Consider the following 24,263-nt stretch of genomic DNA (forward strand, 5'->3'; position numbering starts at 1 on the left):
TGCAGTGTGGCTGCCAGAACCCAGGGGTGAAAGTAACATTAAACACTTACCAGTATGGGAGCCCGGCTCTGGGCCCCAGGAAGGGGCGGGGCCTTGGGTGGAAGGGGCAGGGATGGGTGGGGTCAGCCTCCCCCAGCCAGCCCATCTGTGCTGCCTGGCCCATGCCGCCCAGAGCTCTCGCGGTGATTTAAAGGGCCTGGGGCGCTGGCTGCGGTAGCGGCGGCCGGGAGCCCCGCACCCTTTTAAATCGCCGGCACTGGGGCAGCTCTTCTCCCCCCCCCCCCCGCCCGTTGGTGGCCCGGGGTATGTGTGTGTGCAAAAGGGGCAATGACATTAACGCTTTAACGTTAGCTGCGTATGGGCTGGTATCGGTGACCACTTTTTACCGGTATGCTCTACTGGCCCACTTTCACCCCTGCCAGAGTCCCAGGTTCACTCAGCGGTTAGAAAAGTCTTAATGTAGGGATAGCGTACAATATAGATGCTCAAGCTCAGGGATACCGAACACAGGTCAGCTGACTTGAGTTTCACTAACCCTGGGCTTTCCTTACAGTATAGCCATACCCACTGCCTGTGAAATTTGGTACCAACCCTGTCAAAGCAGCTACTGAGTCATCTCTTTCTGAAGGATGAAGTTCAACACTTGAAGTAGCTGTGAGAACTAGTTCAATACAGAACATATGTGGTGCATCATTTTCAAGAGCTGTGCTGTTTGTTGTTCACATTTAATTCAGTGGGAGCTGCGGCATCTCAGCACTTCAGAATATCAAGCCATTTATTACAGCATCTCTCTATGGGCTTAAGAGTCTAACATTAGGTACCCAATATTTAAAAGTCTTGACCTTTTGTCGTGGGACTCCTGGCCTGGCAGACAACCAGATTTGCTGACAAGGTACTGATGTGATTTAGTAGATGTATAATCACTGAGGTGAACATGTTTCAACATATTACCAAACTGAATGCATGTTTGTTTTTAAATACAGGCTAGTCTCTGAGATCCATCCTCTGACACAAGCCTATGGAGTGTGACACTTTACCTGAGTAACACTTGAACAGAAACTACCCCAGTGATTTAGTTTTATATAATCAATAATTTGCTTGAATTTAAAGCCAGTAGAAAAAGAAATTCCAGTTGATTTATTTGGGGCCAAAGCCTGAGTTTGCTGTTGAGGGCCAAATTGCACTGGTGTAACTGAAACAGAATTTGGGCCAGAGATTGTGTTCAGGCCTTAATCAAGAAGACTCCAGGTCTACTGAACAGAGCATTGATAGGGTGACTCAGAAGTGAGAGGAATGTCTGTTTCAAGTAGTCCAGTGTAATTTAGCCAAAGTCATTTAAGTGTTGTTCTCTTTTTTCAGGTTACTAGCTGTTGGACTGCTTCCCTGTTCTTTCCTTGGTTAAAGAATTTCCTGGTGACTGTCACCTTCTTTGTCACACCAGCAAAATGGGAACGTCCCACAGCACGGTTGCAGCCAGGGCTTCCAGACATTGTTGTACCCAGAGAGCTGCTGAGGCACTGGAGTCAGTGTCTGGCGATGCTCCTGAACAGCTCTTTCTATTCTGCTTATTACTATGTCAAACAGGGGCTCAGTGGCAGGAGACACAGGTTTGATCTCAGCAGGGTCGCTGGAGAGATCAAAGAGCAAAGGAGGGTCATGATGGGTTACGTCTTCCCCGAAGCAAGAGCACAATCCACTTCTATAACAGGCTCCAGCACCCTCTGGCTGGAATATTGGAGTTGTATAATGAGCCTTCCACAGTGCAGCACCTGCCAGGAGAGAAACCAATTTAAGTAACAAAGATGGACATGAACTAGACAGAGCTCTCCTAAGGGCAGTATTTTCCCTGCAAAGGCTTTTATTCTGTCCCTGTCATAGGAAACAAGTGGCAAGCCAAGGTGACCATGCAACTATTTATCTACTGGGAACTACCTGAATTCCAAACTAGCCCTTTCCAAAAGCAGCTGAACCGGTTATTTTTGTTCTTCTAAGGCGGTGATCTGTAGAACCATGTTTAAAAGCATTTCTTTTTACAGCAACTGGTACCTTCATTACCCTGCTCGAGATGACTAACTTAGTTCTATGAGGCAAGGACTAGATCTTCCTGTGTGTAGACTGCATATAGTGCATTGCAGCTGCCAGCTACTGCTCTATAAATTGCTATGCAAGACCAATGCTCCTCTATGAGCTGGACTGCATTCCCTCTCTCTGCTTTGCAGACTATCAGCTCAAAAGACTGTCCCTAAGAATTGTCCAGTGGGCCCCAGATAGCCAGAGGGAGAGTGTTATTCCCAATGTAGTCACAAGGGCATTGGGAGTCAGTGAGAGTCTTGTATGGATGGAGCCACCTATTTAAAATGACTACTTGTGTATAGCTTTCAAAGAACATTCTCATCAGCATGGGGGCTCCCAGCTCATGGTAAGGAGGGAGCTGAAGCTGCTCTGGGGCAAGACTGTGATGTGCTCCCTCAGGGACTCAAACGCTTCCCACAGTTTGCAGGCTCACATGTGCTGCACACTTTCTGCTATTCCCCTTTGTAGGGTGTAGCAAAGGATGCTGGAACAATTTTCATAGTGGGGGCGCTGAGAGCCATTGAACCAAACTGTAACCCCTGTATATAATGGAAACCACTTCAAGCCAGGGGGTGCTGCAGTTCCAGCACCTATGGGTATAGCATAATACCTCTTACAGCGATAGCTAGCTCTGGGGGTTGGTGCCTTAGGTGGGGGAGTCCCATCTCTTCCCCCTGCCCCTGTGGAGCTGTGTGCACCCTCAGGGGAGATGGAAGGGTGCAGTGCTTGCAGTCTGAGTGCAGGGACAGGAATTGTACCTGGCCCTTACGTGGTCTGCCCAAGGGAAAAATCTTTATGGTCTCTCTCTGCACTTTGCACTCACGGAAGGACCAGACAGAATCTGGTCCCAACTTATTTCCAGTCTCATCACGTAGCCTAGTCTTGAAAGCAGGGCAGTTTATTGGATCTCAGCTGTAGCCCAATAATAATAATACAACAGAAACAGAAACTTGTTTTCAACGCAGTGTGATGAACACTAGATTGCAGCGCCATGGCAGCATGTTGTACCGAGCTGTTGCACAGAGCAGTGGCTCTCCCGCCACTGATCGATAGTCTGAACAGAACTATATCAAACAAAGAGGAAAGTAGCAGCATGACAGTAGGAGGCTGGCTAATAATGAAAAATGACAAGGTGTTAAGAGTGAAACTGAATGCAGTTCAACAGGAGATTTGCCCCCCCCCCCCGGGTATCCCCTGCTCCGATGGGAGATGATACAATTGATCTGAGCAAAGCTGTTTGAGTGACATTATTAATTGAGACAAGGTGGGTGGGGTAATATCGTTTATTAGATCAACTTCTGTTAGAGAGACAGAGAAGCTTTCAAGCTACACAGAGCTCTTCCTCAGGTCTGGGAAATGTACTCCAAGATTACCTCACCCACCTTGTCTTTCTCTCATATCCTAGCAGTGACATGGCTACAACTACACAGCATACATTATTATTATTATTAATTTATCATTAGTATAATTTTATTTTCTATAAACAATCGGGGCCATGTTTTTTAAAATGGAAGCCCAAGGTCCACATAAAAAACGTTCATGCTCCCACTTGGTAGCAGCCATCGGATGGTAACACATTTAGGCCCTGATCTCCTGTAATTTAAATCATTCTAGAAGGAGGAGGTGATTGTGTCCAGCACAAGAGAGAGATTAGACATGATGCCTAAATGACGGAAGGGTAGGTTCAACACTCTGAGCCATTTCTCTAATGCATGCAGCACAAAAGCCTACATTTGCGTTCTGTATATATGACATTTTCTTTTTGGTTCAGTGGAATCTGCTGAACTCTCCTGCTTTCTGTTGTGCCCTGAGCTGTTCTCCGTGACTGGGAGGCTGCAGCTTTACCCCGCGATCTGAGTGAGTCACATGTTGCTGCAGCCAGGATGTCTTTTGCTAATCAAAAACTATTAGGAGAAAGGTGGTAAAAACAATATTGCATCTAAAAATCTAGCAAATACTCCAGTTGAACACCTTCCATGGGTATTTATCTTAATTTAGTTGTAAATTACAACTATAGCTTTTAGGCTGCATCTCAGAACTTCTTTGGTGTGATCACTTCTGGCTGAATTCCTCTGTAGTTTTGGATTAAAATAATGTATTTGGAAATATGGTAGACACAGATGTTTCCCCTCTCAGACATTAGCAGAAATTATAAAAACAAAAGATGGATTGATAAATAAAGGACACAGCCATTAATTGTAGCTGAAGCTTAAGATTAACAATTTCTCAGTATGTGTTTTTTCTTGGCTACATGTAGATATGTGAATTCATACTGTAGTATATCTAGATACATTTTCAATAGATAGATATGTATCTCTCATTATATATAGTCTATATTATATATAATCTATTTACAGATTATGTCATTGATATGTGTTCAAAAAAATTAACCTGGCTATGCATTTCATTAAATATTTTGGGCCATATTAGCCCAGTTACCTGGCTATCTATTTAGCTCACTTAGACTGGCTACTTATGACTGATTCTCCACTGCTCTGCACCTTGTGTAGTTATTTACATCTGTGCAAAATGGGTAGAAAATGCTAAATAACTACACAAGATGCAGGGCAATGCAGAATCTGTCTCCCTGTTAGTTAGTGCTGAAGGGTGCACTGAGAATGTGACAAACAACTGGAGTGTCTAGAAAAGAAAAGGAAAAACCCAGAAAACAATGGGGAAAAACAATATTGAAAGCTGAGTAGAATTCAGCATTGGAGATGCCAGCAGGGGTTCCAACCAGCACAGACAGACAAAGAGGAACACATAATCAGAGTTAAAGCAACCCTGTCTGAACTTGAGGGAAGTGTGTTAATTTTGGAGTACCATGTTAATGTAATATGTCCAAGGAAAAACTCTTTCTTGAATCTAAATAACTCTCAAACCCATCTGGTGATAATCAATTTAACAAGCAGAAAGAAAGTGTCTCTAATAAGCCCTATTGTGTCAAAGATGAAAGGACTCTTTAACATATAGACAAAAGACTCTCTCAGCCTAGATGAAGGGCCTAATTGATGAGTCCTTACTAGAAGACAGAAAGATACAATGGCTTCACATCCAGACAGCCCAATATACATACATGAAAGGACAATAAGTAGAACATGAACGTGATGTATTTTAAAATGAGCAGAACAACACAGAGAAATCAATTGGACTCCAAAGATTTCTGCTGCATTGTCAGAAAGGAATGGATCTGAGCAAGGCACAGATTTTTGTTTCAGATTAAATTACATGGAATATTACAATTTTTGGTTTAACTACGTTTCATTTCACCTGCCTGAATTTCAGACCTACCCACATTTTGAATATATCTGATCTGCATGTCTGTAATGGACATGCACGTATAAGTTATGCAGCCAGATGAGCAAATTACTTTTTCTTTCAAATTTGTGGGGAAAAAGATTGCTTGAGTAGCTATGGGATTCCTCCCAAAAATTTTATCTTGCATTCTCTCTTATGTGACTAAGGTGGGAGCGGATATACATGTGCAGAATGCTTCATTTTTTATAGAACCATCTTGTGTTTCATTGGGATAACTAGGAAGGTACACAACTCTGTATGTAGTTAAGTAAACTGAATATACATAAGGTTATACGGGTAAAAGATGAGAGCAAGAGAGAGAGATTAAGAATCCATTGTTACATTATTGGTACATTATAGGAAGCAAAGTTATTCTGGTGCATTAGATCAATTTGAAACCAAGTAGCAGACAGCAACACAAGTAAGCCAGTCTAAACACAAAGCTTAGTAGGGCATCAATATACATGACTATCATTTTTATATTACTATAGCAGCTATAGGCACAAGTCAAGTCCTGAGATCAATTGTACAAATACATAGCAACAGACAACCCCTATGCTGGAGAGCTTTTAGTCTAGAGATTGACAATACAAAGGATGAGATGGGGAAAACTGAGGTAAGTGAGATAAGGGAAGTAACTTACTCAGGGTCACAGAAGGTTAGTGGCAGAGTTGGCAATAGAAACACAGGTCTCCTGATTTCCAGTTTAGTGCCCTATCCATTGCTAGACCACTCTGCCTCTCAATAGGGTTAGATGATTAAAAGCTTGGTGTGCTCACATATTTTCCTACAAAGGCAGATTCATTTTATGTTTGCACTTCAGCATTTTGGTTTGGGCCAAAGGCCCCATTGGTTTCTATACGGACTTCTCCCTTAAGGCCCATCCTTTCTTGAACCTGGCCCAGAATGGTCAGATTTGGGCCGTGATTTGTCCTATTTCTTATACTTTGTGTAGGATTACACCTTAAGTGTAGGATTCTCTTTTGTGAGCCACACTACACTGACTCATTTCCTAATCACCACTCTCAAACTTGTGACATTTTGTATTGTTTCGCAGGTGCTGCATGGGGATATTAGCCAGAATATAATTAGTTGCATTTTTATCTGTCTGGGTCTTGGAAACAGTTTCAGGCCATTGTGTGTGCAAGACCAGAAATTTCTAATCTGTGGGGAGTCCCAGAAAATGTGTGTGCAGGGACCTATTTGACTACATCATCTCTCAGAGATTGCATGGATGGGAAGAGCGTTGGATTCACGTTGTTAGAAAAACTGGTGTGTAGAAGAAATGTCCATTGCTTTTATCCCATTGAATGTCTCTCCCAGGAGATGAAGAGGTGGGGCCCCCAGTTGTCAGGATATCTGCCCAAGTGTCCTCATCTAAGGGACTTAGGAATTCAAATACCTATTTTCTTTTTATATGTAGCCACTTGTCTGTTTCTGTATCTCATTCAGGGCTGTGGTGGGTCTGCTCACTAGTCCTTTAGTACTTATTGTTAAAAGCTTTATCTGTTAAATTTCAAATCTGGAAAACAGTTAAAGGATGGCCAGTCAGAACCCGTCTGAAAATGAAACATAGGGATTTAAATGGAGTACAAGTTGGAGATTGATGAAACACTCATTGGGAGGGGGTCCGAGGGAGGGGGAAATACTTCTTTTGAAGCACTTTGAGGCTTGGAACATCTCTATGCATTATAACACAATTCAAAGCAAAGCAATATTGATGGACACGCCGCTCCCTCCTCCCGCCTTCCCACCCCGCTTGGCATGTATTAGAATTTATCAGTGTACCACTGCCCTCTAGTGGAACGTTTCATAACATACCTGCTTGACTATCAATTTTCTTGGAAGCTCATTTAAGTCACCAGGCAGCTAAGATACAGAGCCAGGCTTCAACTCCAGCTGATGTTGTATGTTTGGAGAATGATTCATTCTGAAATCTAAACCAATCCAGCCTCCCTCTCTTTAAAACACACTCTCCTATTCAGATAAACTTTCAAACTTTAGCCAATAAGCTTCCTTGCCACATTTGTTAATAGAAGATAACTGATCGTTTAAACTTGGGGTGGCTACATTCCAGACTATCTTTGTCTCCCCTCATCCCCATTTAATCCTACAGTGATTCATTAATCAGTCATTTTCTTTAGCAATGTGTATTCATCTGAGAGATGGGAGACTGGGGTTCAAGGCCCTGTTCTAAACCAGGCAGAGTGGGGATTTGAACCTGGTTCTCCTACAGTTTGAGGGAGTGCTCTTACTGCCAGGAGAGATAAGAGCCTCCCTCCAGCCCATCAATTAGGCACCTAAAGGCCCAGATCAATGGGAGATTTGTGCCTAAGTTCCTTTGTTAACCTAGGCCTTAAGTTCTGCCCCATTTCACTCCTGGATAGCTTAGGCAGCTCCCCTCTCAGTTGACAGGTTCTACAAATTCCTTTTTTAAGCACCTAACTCTTCCCCATGCATTGTACAGGAAGCCTGGGAGCATAACTCAGGGCTTAGGGCCTAGATTCAGAAAGGTCCTTAGGCACCGAACTCAGTTGATCTGAGCCTGTATGCACCTGACTGATGGGCTGGAGGGAGACACCCATCTCTGCTTGAGATTCTCAGCTGTGACTCCCCTCCTGCAGTTCTGTGTCTAGGCCCAGTCAGCCCTTTCTCACGAGAAAAGAGAGACAGAGAAGTGAACCTATCTCATCGTAGCCAATAGCTCAGTGGTTAGGGCAGTCACTTGCGATGTGGGAAACCTACATTCAAATCCCTTCTCTGTCTGGTTCAGAACAGGGACTTGAAGCCAGATCTCCCACCTCTCAGATGAGTATCCGAGCCCCTGGGCTGTGGAGTATTCCAGGGGATGCATGCACACCTACCCCAGCATCAAAAATTCCTGACCTGCTCACCCATGACTGTCATTTGTGTGAAACCCAATCTGGTAAGGGTGCCCTGAGAAAGGCCTGATCTGGAAGGTTCACTGGGGTGAGAGGCAGGGAAACTCCTAGTCTGAGAATTCCTTTGGGCTACGGAGTGAGCAAGGGTTCAGAGCAGCTCGTAGGGTAGCATCAGGACTTAAACAGGATCAAAATGCAGAGAAGGGCATAGACACTTAAGCAGCTGACCTAGTGCACCAGGCTAACAGGTGCCTCCCTACACTCAGGATATATTGGCATGGACCCTCTCACGCAGTTAGGTACCAAGACCAGCATAGCCACTGTAGCTAGCCCACACCCTAGCAATCAAACTGTCCCTCTTTCTTGCACACTCAATGCCTCTCTCGTGCTTTGCCCTATTTTCTCGTTGTCCATGGCTGTCTGTTGTGTGGGTGCTGTGCTGCCCCACTCCACCAGTGGCCTGCATCTAGTCCTCCTGCAGCAGGGCCTGACAGGCATCAAGATTTCAGCGTGCTCAGAGCACAACTACAGGGATTGGACCTCACTGATGATATAGACAATTCTCCTTACCTTTGTGGCCTTCAGGGCTTTGGCTTGAGAGAAGGATCTGAGCAGCTTATTAGCTGTGACATGGTGTCAGGCCTTAGGGGGCTTTTGCAAATGCTGACTAGTGGAAATTTTAGGAGCCTGGGGGATTTAGATACCTCTGGGGTTAGGTGGCAGCTAAGCAGCAGCTTTGAAAATGTCAGTGGCATCTAAGTGGTGGGCTTGGGCACCTAAAGAGGCAGATAGGCACCTAAATACCTTTCTGGATCTGGGCCATAGGCTTCACAACAACGAACAACAACATCTTAATACCTTTAAAAAAATTGTCCCTAGTCACCCTCTGTGACTCAGTTTTCTATCTGTGCAATGGGAATAATAGCACTTCCTTACCTCACAAAAGTATAGTGAGGATAAATACCTTAAAGACTGTGAGGTGCTCAGATACTACAATGATGGGGCTATACATGTACATAATATGATAGATACAATAGCTGATATATTCCGCTCAAAATGTATTTAAGATTTATGAGAAATGTTTAGAGGCATAGATCAACTTTTTGGCTTTACGAACAGTAACTAATTAAGCCTCACAACACCCCTGTGAAGAACTTAAAAATTATTACCTCCATTTCAGAGATGGGGAAACAAAGGTAGAAATGTTAAGTGACTTGCTCAAGGTCTTAGAGATAGTGCTTAAATGAGGAGAAAGGGACGGTCTCCTCCATCACCTTCCACCTTTAACTCAGACATCAGGAATGAGAAACATGGATTTCCTATAACCACTCATTCATGGATTCTGACACTATACTGTATGCAGGTAGGGGAATCTGTGTCAGTGCAGGAATTAGAACTCAGGAATTCCTAGCTCCCAGATCTCCTTTTCTTAGGGGAACTTGACATCTTTAAGAATATATCAGCAAGGAAGTTTGTTTGTTTGTCTGAGGGTTTTGGAGTTGTCATAATTAAGAAATGCATTACAGCTGCTGTCAATTAGCCTAATTGAAGAAAGATGTTTCACAGCTGAGCCTTATAAAGGGAAAACCCAGTTAAACAGAGAAAACGGAACTCTTGAAAATAAGCAAACAACTTCTGAAGCTTAAAAAAATAAGCCGTATCCATGATCACTTGGTTGGTAGCTCTCCTGATGCTTTTGCAGCTGGAGCAATAAAAGCACTGGCTGTAGGCCAAGGGCCAGATTTTTAAAGGTATTTAGGCATCTAAAGATGCAGATAGACACCTAGTGGATTTTCAAAATCTCACGTAAGGTCCTATTTGAGTCTTTACGTGCCTACATTTACCTTTAAAAATCCAACCCTTAGTAATAGCCATGAATCACACTCCTTTGTATCAGGAGAAAGTGTGAGAGCTACCAACTCAGCCATACTGAAACTTTCAGAGGTGCGGTATCAAGGTAACAGGTCACCCCAAATATTTTTACCTATTCTCTTCTATATAGGTTTTTGTACTGCGTTCATCACTGAGCACCTTCTAGTAGTGCAATAAGCGGTGTGAATAAGATCTATCTTCATGGGCGGCGTGTGACCTGCAGAATAGGGGAGGCTAGCCCCCAGCCCTGCCCCTTCTGCCCGAGGCTCCGCCTCTTCCAAGAGCACCCCCTGCTGGAGTCCAGAGCGCTCCCCACCACAGCTGCTAGCCCCCCTAGCTCCGGAGCGCCAGGAGGGTGGGCGGCCTTGGCTGCAGTCCCCCCAGCCCTGGAAGGATGGGCGGCGCGCGGCCCCACCCCTGGAGCACCAGGAGGGCCAGCAGCCACAGCCCCCCAACCCCGGAGCGCCGGGAGGGCGAGTGGCGCAGCCCCAATCCGAGCCAGGGCCATGCACAGGGGGACTGGAGGAGCCGCACTTCTGCATTTCGAGCAGGCGGGAAGCAGGAGAGGTGCGTGGGGGCAGAATGTGGGTGGGGCCACACATGTCTTTTTGGGGAGGCACAGCCTCCCTCAGCCTATGGTACCTGCCGCCCATATCTGTCATGTGTTTATGCTCTTGTCCTCTCCCCAGGGACCCAAGCATGTGCAGTAGGGCATATTGTTTTGGATTTTTTTTTTTGTATAAATGTACACACACACTGCTATAGGTTCTGCTGCAGTCTTCACTGTGAGCTGCTCACCACCCCGCCAGCCGTCCTGCTAGCCGCTCACCACCCCACTAGCTGCTCCTCCCCACCAGCCATCCTGCTAGCTGCTCACCAACATGTCTTCAGCCCCCGCCCCCACTTAACACAGCTCTCAGTGATTTTAGCTCTTAGTAACTTCAGCTCTTTAGTGATTTCACTGGTAGTAGGGGAGCCTCAGTGCTGGTGCACCACTAGCCCAAACTAGGTCTAATGCTTAGACCTAGGTATCAGTGATTTCAGCTCTGCAGCGTGTAACAAGACTCCTAATGGAGTCAAAATTATCCCTGTTATTACACAGTGGAGAGAGGAGGCATCAAATTGGTGTTTGTGGCCCACACTACCAGGTACAAATACCTGTCCCCAACCTCTCTCAATTCACTAGGTTTTGGAACCCATGTCCCTTGCCTAGCGAGTGCTACTTAATTGAGGGCGAGTCCCTCCGTCATAAAATGCCGAGTACAGTTCTACTGTCCTTGATTCACATAACCAGGACAACAACAGCTTATTACTCCTGCCCCAATAACAAAGAGACTGGGGATCCCACAGCAGCCAAAGTGATCATTTGAGCAAGCACTCCCATCATGCTAGGTAGGGTGGGTGTGCCCATACAAATGAGATCAGTCTCTGAAGTCCTTTTCCACAACTCACTACCAGATGTCATGGTAGAGCCCGTTCTGACTTTGCTTATATATTAATAATCGAATCTGACCTGTTGTGGGGAAAATATTTATACTCACTGTCTTTTTGGTGCCACCGTACTGCATGTAAATATAGCCCACAGTAGTGAAACATGAACTCATGCTCCGAATGCTGAACTTTTCCCTGCAGTAAAGGCATCAGGTTTCGGCCATCGATCACTCTAATGTGAGGGAGAGAATGGAAGTCACCAAACTGGGGTGAGTACATTGTGTAGTCAGTACTCTCATTGCAAATGGCAATTCTTAAACAAGCTACCATTTGAATCAAGAAATGCAAAATTTAAAATTATATATGATTCCACAGCTATAGAGACTTGAGCAACTGATTTTTCAGTTCAGTGGCAGTTCTGAAAAACAAATAAACAAACAAACAAAACAACCAATTAGACTTTTCAGGGAATTGAAAAATTCTATTTTTGGTCTGTTCCAGAGCAAAGATTTGAATCTGGGTCTCCTACCTCTTGCGTGAGTACCCTAACCACTGGGGCTAAAAGTGATAAGATGGCAACCAGAGGACAGCATCACCTTCTCCCCTCCTCTGGCCATTTTATTAATGGCTGAAACTATTCATGTCATGTTCACAAATCATTTCAGGTCAATCAAAAGTGCATTTTTCATCAAATACACTATTTGTCTGAAAATTTTCAGCCAGCTCTAATTGGGTCAGTGGAACAAAGACTTAATAGCTCACACCTCCACAGCACCTTTGCTCCAAGGGTCTCACAACACAAGTACATTAAAAAAAATCACCATGGTGATGTATGTTAGCTTGATCATTTGACAAAAGCATAAACTGTAGCCACTGGGAAGACCATTCTTTCAAACTTTGGTGACTAAGGCTGAAGTCAATGGGAACTGCTGGCATTCAGAACTCCTGAAACATCAGGTCACATGTAGATGATTAAATATGAATTTAGGAGCCTAACTAAGTACCAATGTTTTATAATTTTGGTTTAAGTGGCTGGCCCACTGTCAGTCACACATTGAATTAGCGACAAAGCCAGAAATAGGACCCAGGTGTCCAGGCTCCCAGTCCTTCGCTTTATGCTCTAACAAATCATTACTGCCTCCCAAATTCCTATGCACCTCTAATACAAGAGGCTTTTTTTTAAAGAAAACCAGAATCATCCCAGGGAATTACACATATAAATTTGTTTCTATTGTTTGTTTATGAAAGAAAACAGAATTTAACTATAATTAATCCTATTTTTATATTGAGAAGTAAACCAGTCTTCTTTGTGTTTTCCTTAAAATCATACTGAATAGGTACAGCTAAGCAGGAGGAAAGATAAGGACATTTGTTTTTTAAAACTGTATGACTTTTAACCTGACAATGTCCCTTTAAAAACAAACAACTGTATATCAGGATGCGCAATATCAATCTTTTCATTTCAACTGAAATGGAGCAAATATGGTTTATGAAACAGACTCTATACCTGTCCTGAGGCATTATCCCTGCAGCCAGGTGAGCCACTGTGGGGTAAATGTCCATAAGACTTGTAGGTTCATTAATAACTGTATCCGCAGGCAATACTCCCGGCCATCTAAATATCCCTGGCACACGGATCCCTCCTTCCCAGCCTCCCATGCCTTTTCCACCTGTTGTAAGAGAAATGGCACCACAAGTGATGAGTCATTAGGACAGGGACAGGGACTCAAGTTGTTGTGAATTTACAGATTAGAATACAATATTCAAACACTCTTTAAATGAAAATAAAACTCACTAAATCTAGGAGAGCAAGGAAAGCCAAGGTTAAAGGCAGTGCTAACTTCCCAGCTGAATATTACTACCATCTTTATATTAGGACATTTTCTCCTATGGCTTCTAGGGCAATTCATGGTTGTGAGGCATGAGGGACAGTTTTATTCTTAAAACTTCCAAAATAAACAAAATTCAGATCTGCAACATTAATGTGGAATTTTGTGATTTAAATATAAATTAACCGCAGTAGAGGGCTCCTTGATTGCCAAGATCTGACAGAACAAACACAAAGTCAACGGAAGAGAGATTGAAATCCCGTATGACTCTCAGGAAAGCAACCGTGGAATAAAAAGGGCTCATCAGGCAGTTCCAACCAGAAGTAGAGGGAGCATAGCAAAATGGTTCATAGACGCAGAAGGAGACTCTGGGAGATAGTTGACAGTCTTCAAGCACTCCACAAACTAATCTACAACTGCAGGGATGCTCTGAGACAATTCTAGAAGGAAGTGTGCTATGTAGGAATATGAAGTATTGCAGAGCTCCAAAGGGGACTCTATAAATATTCTGCAGCAAAGGAGACTCTGTGACGCTATCTACAGTCCTGTTGCGATGTCCTTGAATGTAGTCTGTATGGCCTCTCTTTGAGCTCTCTGTCTCTTCTTCTAATCATCTCTCAATTCCACCCCGATCCCCAGGCATCACAACGAACTGGCTCTCTTTTAACTCAAAATATTCACTACTTTGAATGGCATTTCAAAGTGAAAACCAAAGAGAATGCTAAATAATTCCCAGAGAGGAAAAAAACACTGTTGAGCTACACAGAAAATTATAAATATGTATTAAATAACTGCAGTGCAGGACCTTAATAAAACAATGTAGTTTAAAACCAAAACCCTGGTACTCAGGAAATTCAAAGTTAAGTTAAAAAAACAAACGTAAAGTATGAAAATATGGAGTTCAGGTACCCAAATAACCTTAGCTCTGCTCTTTTACGCCTGCCACCATGTGGCGAGCCAGACAGACACTTATGAAAAGTATCACAGGAAACAGACATGTGAAACCAAGGTTAACATGCTAGTTTAGCCAGTAAACAAGTGGGCTGAGGACAGTGGCCAGAATTTTATGCTTGACAAGTTGACAGGAAGGTATAAGAACCTTTTAGTGAACAATGATGGAATAACCTGCCCATAGCAGAACTGTCTTTGACTGTGCTCTGAACCATTAGGATTCATATCTGTTCTAATTTTAAAAAAATCCTATCTAATGTAATAGTAGATTTCTCCTTGTACATAAAAGTGTTTAATCCTTTTTTTTTTTAACTATACAAAGCTCTTAGCCATAATGATGACTTATAATGATGACAATGAGTTCCACAGCTTGCTTATGCATTGGGCTAAAAACATTGTCTTTTAATCTGCTTTCAATTTGTTGTCTTTCAGTTTCATTGGATGTTCCATTGTAGTTCTGTTATGAGAGAGTGGTCATCAAGTCCAGCCTCCTGCACTGAGGCAGGACCAAGTAAACCTAGACCATTCTGATGGCAGAGAACTAGAGTTACTCCATTTTGAAAACTTGCTGCCATTTTGTGTTAGGCAAGCACATCACTAAGATATCATCCCACCATTAGCTGACGGTAAAGAAGCAAGAATTGTCGGGAAAAATAACAAATAGTGGTGAGGCTGTTGGTCAGAAGGTTGGGTGCATTAGATACTACGTTGGACACAAATCAGACATCAAGAATTATAACATTCAAAAACCAGTCGAAGAATACTTGTTTTGGATTTTTCCAAACACTTCATCCTCCCTGGTCACTCAATTACAGACCTAAAAGACTCAATTATTCTACAAAAAAACTTCAAAAACAGACTCCAACGAGAAACTGCAGAACTAGTATTAATTTGCAAACTGGACACCATTAAATTAGGCTTGAATAAAGACTGAGAGTGCATGAGTCATTACACAAACTAAAAATGATGTCTCCATGTTTATTTCCCCCCTACTGTTACTCACACCTTCTTATCAACTGTTTGAAATGGGCCACCCTGATTATCACTACAAAAGTTTTCTCTCCTGCTGATAATAGCCCACCTTAATCAATCAGACTCATTAGAGTTGGTATGGCAACACCCATTTTTCATGTTCTCTCTCTATATCTATATATCTTCCTACTGTATTTTCCACTGCATGCATCTGATGAAGTGGGCTTTAGCCCACGAAAGCTTATGCTCAAATAAATTTGTTAGTCCCTAAGGTGCCACAAGTACTCTTCGTTCTTTTTAGAGAGAAAGTAAGTATCAGACAGTGAGGGTCAGTGTATGTGAGGAGAAGGAGCAGGAGAAAAGCAGAAAGGAGAAGTGTAAATGTATGTGTGACAGAGACGGAGAAGAAAGAACAGAGAGCAGATGAGAGCAGAAAGCAGAGGGGGAGAGAGACCCAGAGACCGATGAGAGGCAGAGACCAGAGAGAAAGACCTGAGAGGGAGATTAAACTTGATTCAGAAGATGTCTAGAGATTGTTAGAAAGTTCGCTGTTGACGACCCAGGGAAGACAGTCTATCAGAAGAGGGGTGCTGCCACTTCAGCATCACTTCTAACTGTATGTTACTGCAGTTCAGGGTGCTCTTAGCCCAGGGATAGTCAATTATTTTTTGTAAAGGTCCACATTTCTTGATCAAGGTATAGTCAAGGTCACACCACAAGTGCCCCTGTTCAACAAACACATACAATGCTGTGTAATGTACCCAGGGCCTATTGCTTATATTTGTAGTGCATTAAATGAAAAATAAAATCAAACCACTGTATAACCTAAAAATAACCTCCAAGAACGATGCAATAAATACACCTGAGACTTTGAGAAAGTACATAAATAAAATCAAATAGATGCACATATTAGCATTAAAACACTTTTAGACAACTGTTTAAGTTTTGAATGTGTTTTGTCGGCATATATGTTTATGGATAAACATATTTGAAACTTTCAAGCCTTTTGTGGTTCATTTATTTTAAGTATCAAAGTTTGAAAGAAACTAACACTTAGTACATATGAACTCTAGCTTTTATGATTCAAGTCTTTCCAATAATAAATACACCCACCTATACCTGCATTAAGCAAAAGAATCATGAGTAATTACTGTGAAGTACCTGTTAAAACTGTAGTATCACTACTGAAAATGTAATTTTCCACGGCACTACAAAGTACTACTCACCATCAGTGGGAAAAGTGACAGGTCCTCTGATGCACAAGGGCCTTGAAGTTTGTAGTGAGTTCAGTCAAGACAAGACAGAGGCAATTGCACAGATGATTATTAGTCAGAAAGGAGTGATTACATGATTTAAAGTCGTTCATTGTTGAGAATGATGACTCACACATGTATGTTGAGCCAGCATTCTCAAAATGCATCATATAGTCAAAATGCGAAATGCCACCTTCCTCAAGTGTGGATACGTGAACTCCAGTGCAAGGATTGTTCAGAAAGTTTCAGATATAGGTGTGCTGCACCTTAAGCACTTCCTCTGCTTGTAAATCAGAAAGCTCCACTTGTAGTTCTGCTTTTTCCAACATCTGGAAAGGATGTTTTGGCTTGATCCAACCAAGTGCCATTTCCTTGTACCACAAATGGGTTCTTTACAAACAGGAAGATGCCTTTAACATTTTCATAATTCTTGGAACCTCTTCTGGCTGGTTTGAAGAAGCCTGTCTAGAGATGATGCCATCTCATTCACGTCTGCAGTGTTCCGGCAGCTTAGCAGCCTCAGGAAATACATCATCTTTCCAGTTTCCAAATAACTTTTGAAAAGACTCAATTTGTTTTGAAATGACGTGACACAACTGTGGAGATCCACTACATTGCAGTTTTGCCCCATAGCTTTAAGTTGAAATGTGTCCTGTCAAATAAACAAGGAAGGACAGGAAGCTCATGCTTGTGCCATCCCTCAAAAATGCATGTTGCTCTTCTGCCTCTTTCCCTGGAATGTTAGGTAGATATTCTTCCACATGAACTCAAATTTCCCACAGCCTTCTTAGTATTTCCCCTCTGCTCAGCCAGAGGATGTCATTATGAACAGGTCATCGCAATCAGCAGATACTTCTGAAAGAAAGCTTTTGAACAGTATGTGTGGCAGTGATGACTTGGACTGAAGGAAGTTGAAAAATTTAATCACCATTGACTTAGACATATTTGTTGCTAAGCTTTGCACAAAGTGTGTATAGGTGAATATACAGTGATAGGAAATCAAATTGGGGTTCAGATCTTGCAGACGTTTCACAAGCATTCAGTGAGTACTGATCATGGCAGGAGAGCCATCTGTTGTAATGGACATAATCTACGTCACATCAAAATCTTCATTAGACAAAACAATTTGAACAAATCCTCACTTGTTGTGTGATTGTTATGTGGTATAAAGGACAGCAAATCCGCCACAAATTTCTCTCCATCAAAAAAACCCAGACATACAGTGCTAGCTGTGCTGTGTGCCTGATATCACAGGATTTGTCCAGTGCCATGGAAAATTTTCCAGTTTTCAGTTTCTCACACAACTGCTTGAAAATGTCTTGTGCCATCATCTCATTGCTTCTAATAGCTGTTGTGTCTGACAGTGGCTGTTCTCCGAGGGCATCAATGTGTTTCTTCCCCTCAAAAAGGGTTTCAGCTGTAGTAACCATACACTGCTTAATAATGTCTGCATCTGTAAAAGCCTTCCTGTGTCTTGCTATTACCCACACACAGCTCAGTGAAGTTTCAGTTGCCTTTTCCTGAGCACTTTGAAATAATATTGGTGCTCTGAAAATATGCATCCTTTAATAAAGTGATCTTGTCCGATCTTAAACGGGAGCCCAGTGCATATTTGTGGTCAAAATCCACACGCTTCATTTGTAGTGCCATTCAATGTTCCCACTTTTAACAACAGACACAGTCTCTGTACAAATTAAACATACTGGTTGATCCTTTGGATGTTGTGGCAAAATAAAACAGTAAGCGTCTGTCCATTCTTCTTTAAATGAATGGTTTTCGATGTCAACTTTCCTTTTTTTTGTTGCCATGTTTAATGGCTCCATGTTTAAATGTCAAAAATGCCAGAGGTAGGCCTACCTTTGCTCCACCTGCAGTTCCTGAGGCTCTTCACACCCCATACACTGGCGAGGGAGAGGCACAAGAGCCTTCCTCTTATCACAGGAGTAGATGGAAGGTAAGAGCAGAGCTGCTACCAGCCACTGAATCCTTTCTTCTCCTTCCTGTCTCCTACAAGATTGGTGCCTGCTGAGGGGCAGGGGCAGAGAGGGCTGCGGGGCTTCCTGCAGCAGCCCTGACTGGCTACTTTTTCCCTTGCTGCCACTCAGAGATGGTTTCTCCAAGACAGACAAGAAATGTGCACCCTCAGCAGCTTAGGTGGAATTGTGAACATTTTAACTGCAAAGTCCGTGACCCAGGGGCACCATTTCGTGGGGGGGTGGGAGGTGACGACTTTAACTGTGGCTCCAGGAGCTACTAGGCTGTCAGTCCTGGGCAGCAGGGCTCTCACTGTCAGCCCCACACAGGACTTAAGTTCAACCAGAGCCCACTGGAGTAGAGCTCTGGTAAATATTTTCAAACCTGCAGGAATCTCGGGGCCTCCTGTAGGGCAGAAGCCCTGAGGCCCTGCGTGCCCCACAGGGGAGAAGCCCTGAGCCCCGGCACCTCCCACAGGGGCTGAAGCCCCTAGCCCCAGTGCGCTCCGCAGTCCGGTCAAAAGCCTCTGGCAGTCTGGATTTGGACCATGTTTTGCCTATTGACTACCCTGTCTCGGCCTATTGATGGGTATTGTTGTGTTAATAAAGGATTACTTGTTTTAGAGATATACTGCTTGTGTCAGTCATTTATTAGACAGATGTGCTGGTTCCTCTAGGTATTCCTGAGACCACCCTAGCAGAGAGAAAACCCTTGGGGTAATAAATCAGTGAGCCAGCCAGGAGTGGTTGAGAAAAAGATGATGATTGACACAAGCAAGAGTAGTCGAATGGTATGATTGACACAACCAGGAATCCAGGAATAGGCAGGAGGGTAGGACCTAGGGTAGCAGCCTGGTCTCTGCCATAGTCTGTGAATTACATAAGGGAACTTAGGACTCAGGTATATTACCTGGCTGAGTGTGCAATATAAGCATAACATCAGAAATGACAGCAAAGAAGGGAGAGTCAAGTGATAATTGGGAGAGATAATTAGTCCTTTAATTCAATTTTGGGTGGGAGTGAAACAGGGAATGGGGCAATGTGGTTTAATCAATTTAGATGGTAATGGTATTGTAGGAATGGATATATTGAAAGATTTCCAATTAGTATAGTTGATCTAGTAAATAAAGCATTGTGGGAAATTCCCCCAGACCAACCAAATACCTTATGGCAGCCAGTTATTATTGAAGCAGGACACTGGCTAGCTGCCCTTAAAGCTGCTGAAAGTATAAAATGGACCAAATGGCCTGCAGAGATATGAGAAACAGCCCAATAACATAAGGAAGTTTGGGCTACTAGCAAATTGGGTGTGGAAAAATTGGAGAGGAGGTCCTTATTTCCAGACCTGATCCCCCCACCTCAAAAACAGTACAAATACCCTAAAGAAGCAGAAACTAGTTTACTTATAACAATACAGGGACTCAGACCAGTGAGTCATAGTAGAACAGCAAAGCATGAACAATTCGGCTATTTGGCCTGTTTTAAAAGCAAATGGGAAAACTTGAAGACTGACAATTGATTTTCAAGCACTCAATAAAGTGACACCCATGACTGCCCTAGTAGAGGCAATGTACCCAGAGGTAATGGCACCCATAGCGGGAAGAGCTCAATGGTTTACAGTCCTGGACTTCGTCAAATGCTTTCTTTGTCATTCCCTTGCATAGTGATTACTGGTATAAATTAGCACAGGGGTCGGCAACCTCTTGCACGCGTCTCACCAGGGTAAGCACCCTGGTGGGCTGGGCCAGTTTTTTACCTGCCGCGTCGGCCGATTGCGGCTCCCACTGGCCGCGGTTCACCGCTCCAGGCCAATGGGGGCGGCGGGAAGCGACGCGGGTGAGGGATGTGCTGGCCGTGGCTTGCCGCCGCCCCCATTGGCCTGGGACGGCGAACCGCAGCCAATGGGAGCCACGATCGACCGAACCTGCCAACACGGCAGGTAAACAAACTGGCCCGGCCCACCAGGGTGCTTACCCTGGCGAGCCGCGTGCCAGAGGTTGCCGATCCCTGAATTAGCATTTACATTCTAGGGACGACAATTTGGGTTTACTGTAGTCCCGCAAGGTTTTCATAGCACCCCAACTATTTGCTAAACACATATGGTTAAGATGTGGCATGGAATGCCCAATAAGGATAGCATTATCTCCTATGTGGCTGATATCCTTATCGGTATTAAAACTAAGGAGGAAAACATGGAAATATTATATCAGGTTCTGCAAAAAATAAAGACTGGGTTTAAGGTTAGCTCCTGGAAGGCTCAAATGTGTCAGCAACAGGTAAATTACATGGGAGTTACATTAGGGCAGGACGGGAGGTCATCAGGTAAACAAAGGGTAGAATTATCACAAGCATTACCAGCTCCCACAGATATCTCTACCGTAGGGTCCTTTTTGGGTTTGACCTTTGGAGGCTAACTTCTCTCAGGACTTTATTTAGAGCATGAAGAAAAGGCTGCTCTGTTGTATGAACTGCTTAAGAATAGTGAACAGTAATGTGGATTAGAGCAGTGGGAAGCATTTACTTACTTAAAACAAGCCCTAGTACAGGCCCCAACATTAGCCTATCTAAAAGTGGGACAGCCCTTTGTTCTTCTATTGGCTGCTACTGATACAGGCATGAGTGCGGGGCTCAGTCAGGATCAGGGAACCAGGCTCCAACCAGTGGCATACGCCTCTAAGATTCTGAATAGAGGAGAACAGGGATTTACCCCATTTGAAAAAGAAGTGTTAGCACTGATCTGGGCTCTACAACATTGGGACTATCTGGTAAGACTGTCCCCGATGCTCCTTAAAACATCTCACTCCCTGGTAAAATATGTGCTGATAGGAAAAAAATAATGATGGTCATGTATCTAGTCTTCGGTTAGCTAAATGGACACTGACATTATTGAATAAAATGTAAATATGGAAAAAGTGCAACTCTTGTCGCCAGTCTCATACGACCTTATAATTGAAGGGGAACAGCATGAGTACCCCCTGCCTGAAATCCCTCCAGAAGGACCCTTATTGGAGCAACATTAGGGGACATAGTAGAAAAAGTAGATATAATCCGGTTTGTGGATGGTTCAGTTATTATGAAAAAGGTAAACCACACACTGGATATGCTCCGGTAAGGGTATCTGATGGAATTGTTTTTAGGGGACAGCATGTGCCCCACTCAGTGCAAGTAGTTGAAATTGTGGCAATAGCAGTAGCACTGGAAAATACACCAGTAGATAAAAGGGTAGCTATTTTCACAGACTCTGAGTGGGTAATGAGAGCTATGGTCGACTGGATGTCCCAATGGAAGAAAAGGGGAATGAGGTCCACATATAATAAGCCTATTGTACATGCTGAAAAGCTGTCTTACCTTTGGAGGCTAGATCAACAGAGAGCACAAACAATACATATAGGAAAGGTAAAGGCTCATAAGAAGTAACAGTGTGGATGAGGAGGCTCAATGGAGTAACAGTTTGGATGAGGAGGCTAAGAAAGGAGCCAAGGAAGGGACATTTTGGAAGCCACAGCCCCAGTTAGCCCCAATGGTGTCAGTAGGAGTTGATGTTACAGAACAAATAGATCTGAAATCCCTGCAAAGAAGGGATCCAGAAATAAAAAGGCTTGTGGATAAGGAAGAATGTCAAGGGTGGAGAATTTGGCCAGTATGATACAGGATTAGTTTTAGCCACCAAATTAGGAGAAAACATGCCAGTATGGTTGTACCAACTGAAATAAGACCTGAAATGATAACCCTAGCCCATAATAACGGAGACCTGGATGTGGAAAAAACTCTCAGTAAACTGCAAGCAGCAGAGCGGTGGCCAAATATGAGAACCGATATAGAGCAGCATGTAAAAAATTGCTTGCCTTGTGCTGCCAACAGTGCAGACACTAGGCTGGTAAAAGGACCCCTGGGCCATCAAAGGATAGAGGACCCCTGGGCTAGAATACAAATTGATTATATTGCTCCACTAGCTAAAACGGTAAGAGGAAACCAATAGTACCTAATAAATAGTAGATGCATTTACAAAGTGGATTATTGCCCACAAGGAATAATATTGCCCTATCTCCAGCCTGTGTCCTAGCTGAAGAGGTAATAACATGATGGGGTGTTCCCCAAGAAACTGATTCTGATCAAGGATCACATTTTGTAGGGGGGAAATCACAAAGAGATTTTGCCAAGCATTTGGCATTAAGCAAAGATTACATATAGCAGGACATCCTCCAAGCTTGGGACTGGTGGAGAGAATAAATCACCCTATTAAAAACGGCCTTGAAGAAAGTGGTAAATCAGCAAGCTAAGAATTGGGACCAGAAATTTCCACTGATTTTAATGGCAATTAGGGGAACAAAGGTATCACATAGAGTAACTCCATTTAAAGCTAGGAGAGATATGTGATTGCCTGAGCAGTAGTAGATAACTGGGGTACCCCCAGATGAGCTGCAGCCTAGGGTACTAACAGATCAGTGGATGCAACAGTTGCTAAAGTCTGTTGCTAATTTGCACAGTCAAGTGGCAATGGCATTTAAACATTAAAAAGATGGATAAGAGGATGGGACTGATTCTCCATCCACTGGAGTGACAGATAGGAGACATGGTGATGTATAGGTATACCAAAGAAAAGGTTCATGTCCTCAGTCCATTGTGGATTGGACTGGTTAGAATTGTGAAAAAGCTAGCCCAATTGTATATCATTAGATATTTGTCAAGAGAGAAGATTTCAAAATGGCTCCACGCCTCCCAGTTAAAGTGATGGAAAGGAGATCCTGAAAAAGAACTACAAGAATAATCATGTATATAATTGTTAATCTAGTGTTTACATTCCCACTATTAAGGGAGAAAAGGTTTTCCTGTCTTTTTTTTTTTTTTTTTAAGATAATAAGGAAGACGTGACTCAGATGATACAAGATAAAGCTTTGTTTGTTCTGGCTATTTTGGGGATTGGTGCTTGCTGGATCCTGTGTGGTGGTGTGAGTTTGGAAGTTGTACTACCAGCGAGGAATGCTCAAGCAATAGAAGGAAAGAACAACATCACAATGTTGTGTTAATGGTCTGTGGGGTTAGACAAGAAAGGGTGGGAAATGACCAAACAGTCTGAAGTATTAAATGTAAGGGGAAATCAAACACTAAATATCCAATGGATAAAGCCAACCACTCCTTGGGACAAAGGAGAGAGTGTTAATGGGTCTGTGATTTTAAGTGGGCATCTATATCAGTAGGTTTGGATAAAAGAAGGACAAATGTGGGCACACCTAGCTAATATAAACAGAGACCCAGGACAAAATAAATCTATATTATGGTTTCATGGGGGAGGAACTTGTGTCTGGAGGTATAGAGCAGTAGGTAATTGCATATAGGTTCTGAGGAAGAATCCCTTATGTTTATTTGTAGCATGGCATGCTTCTAAGTGGGTAAAAGAAGAAAATGAAACTATATCATTGGAATGGGCCCACAATGTTAATCAGAGTTCTGTTATGCCTAACATTATTGACCTATAGGGCGGAATAAATAGTGTAGTGATTTATTGTGCTGCCCAGCAAAAAATTACAGCTAAGGACCAATTAAGACTGCAAGCACCTTGGTATAGTCCGTTGTTGGAACAAGGTGGGGGATGCAGAAAAAAATAACAAAAAATCAGACCACATTCTAGCACTGCTGTAAAGGTACCCTAATAATAAAATGAAACAAAGGGGGAAGTGGATTATAGAAAATTGTTGGTCCTAACAGCATGCATGGAACCTTTCCTGTATT

General features: G+C 43.2%; 1 protein-coding gene across 1 annotated transcript in view; it reads right to left on the minus strand.

Annotated features, from left to right (window-relative positions):
* Positions 1 to 1,350: 1,350 nt before the first annotated feature.
* The window catches only part of LOC113406330 (arylsulfatase H-like), a 40,940-nt gene continuing 18,027 nt past the window's right edge, over positions 1,351 to 24,263 (minus strand). The window contains exons 8-10 of the mRNA XM_029911217.1: positions 13,063 to 13,225; positions 11,666 to 11,787; positions 1,351 to 1,769 (exon numbers count right to left, since the gene is read on the minus strand). Of these exons, the coding sequence (XP_029767077.1) occupies positions 1,399 to 1,769; positions 11,666 to 11,787; positions 13,063 to 13,225 (656 nt within the window). The 3' untranslated portion in view covers positions 1,351 to 1,398. The remainder of the gene's footprint in view (positions 1,770 to 11,665; positions 11,788 to 13,062; positions 13,226 to 24,263) is intronic.

The sequence above is a fragment of the Terrapene carolina genome, unplaced genomic scaffold (assembly GCF_002925995.2).
Source record: "Terrapene carolina triunguis isolate 2854851 unplaced genomic scaffold, T_m_triunguis-2.0 Scaffold25, whole genome shotgun sequence".
NCBI lineage: Eukaryota > Metazoa > Chordata > Testudines > Emydidae > Terrapene > Terrapene triunguis.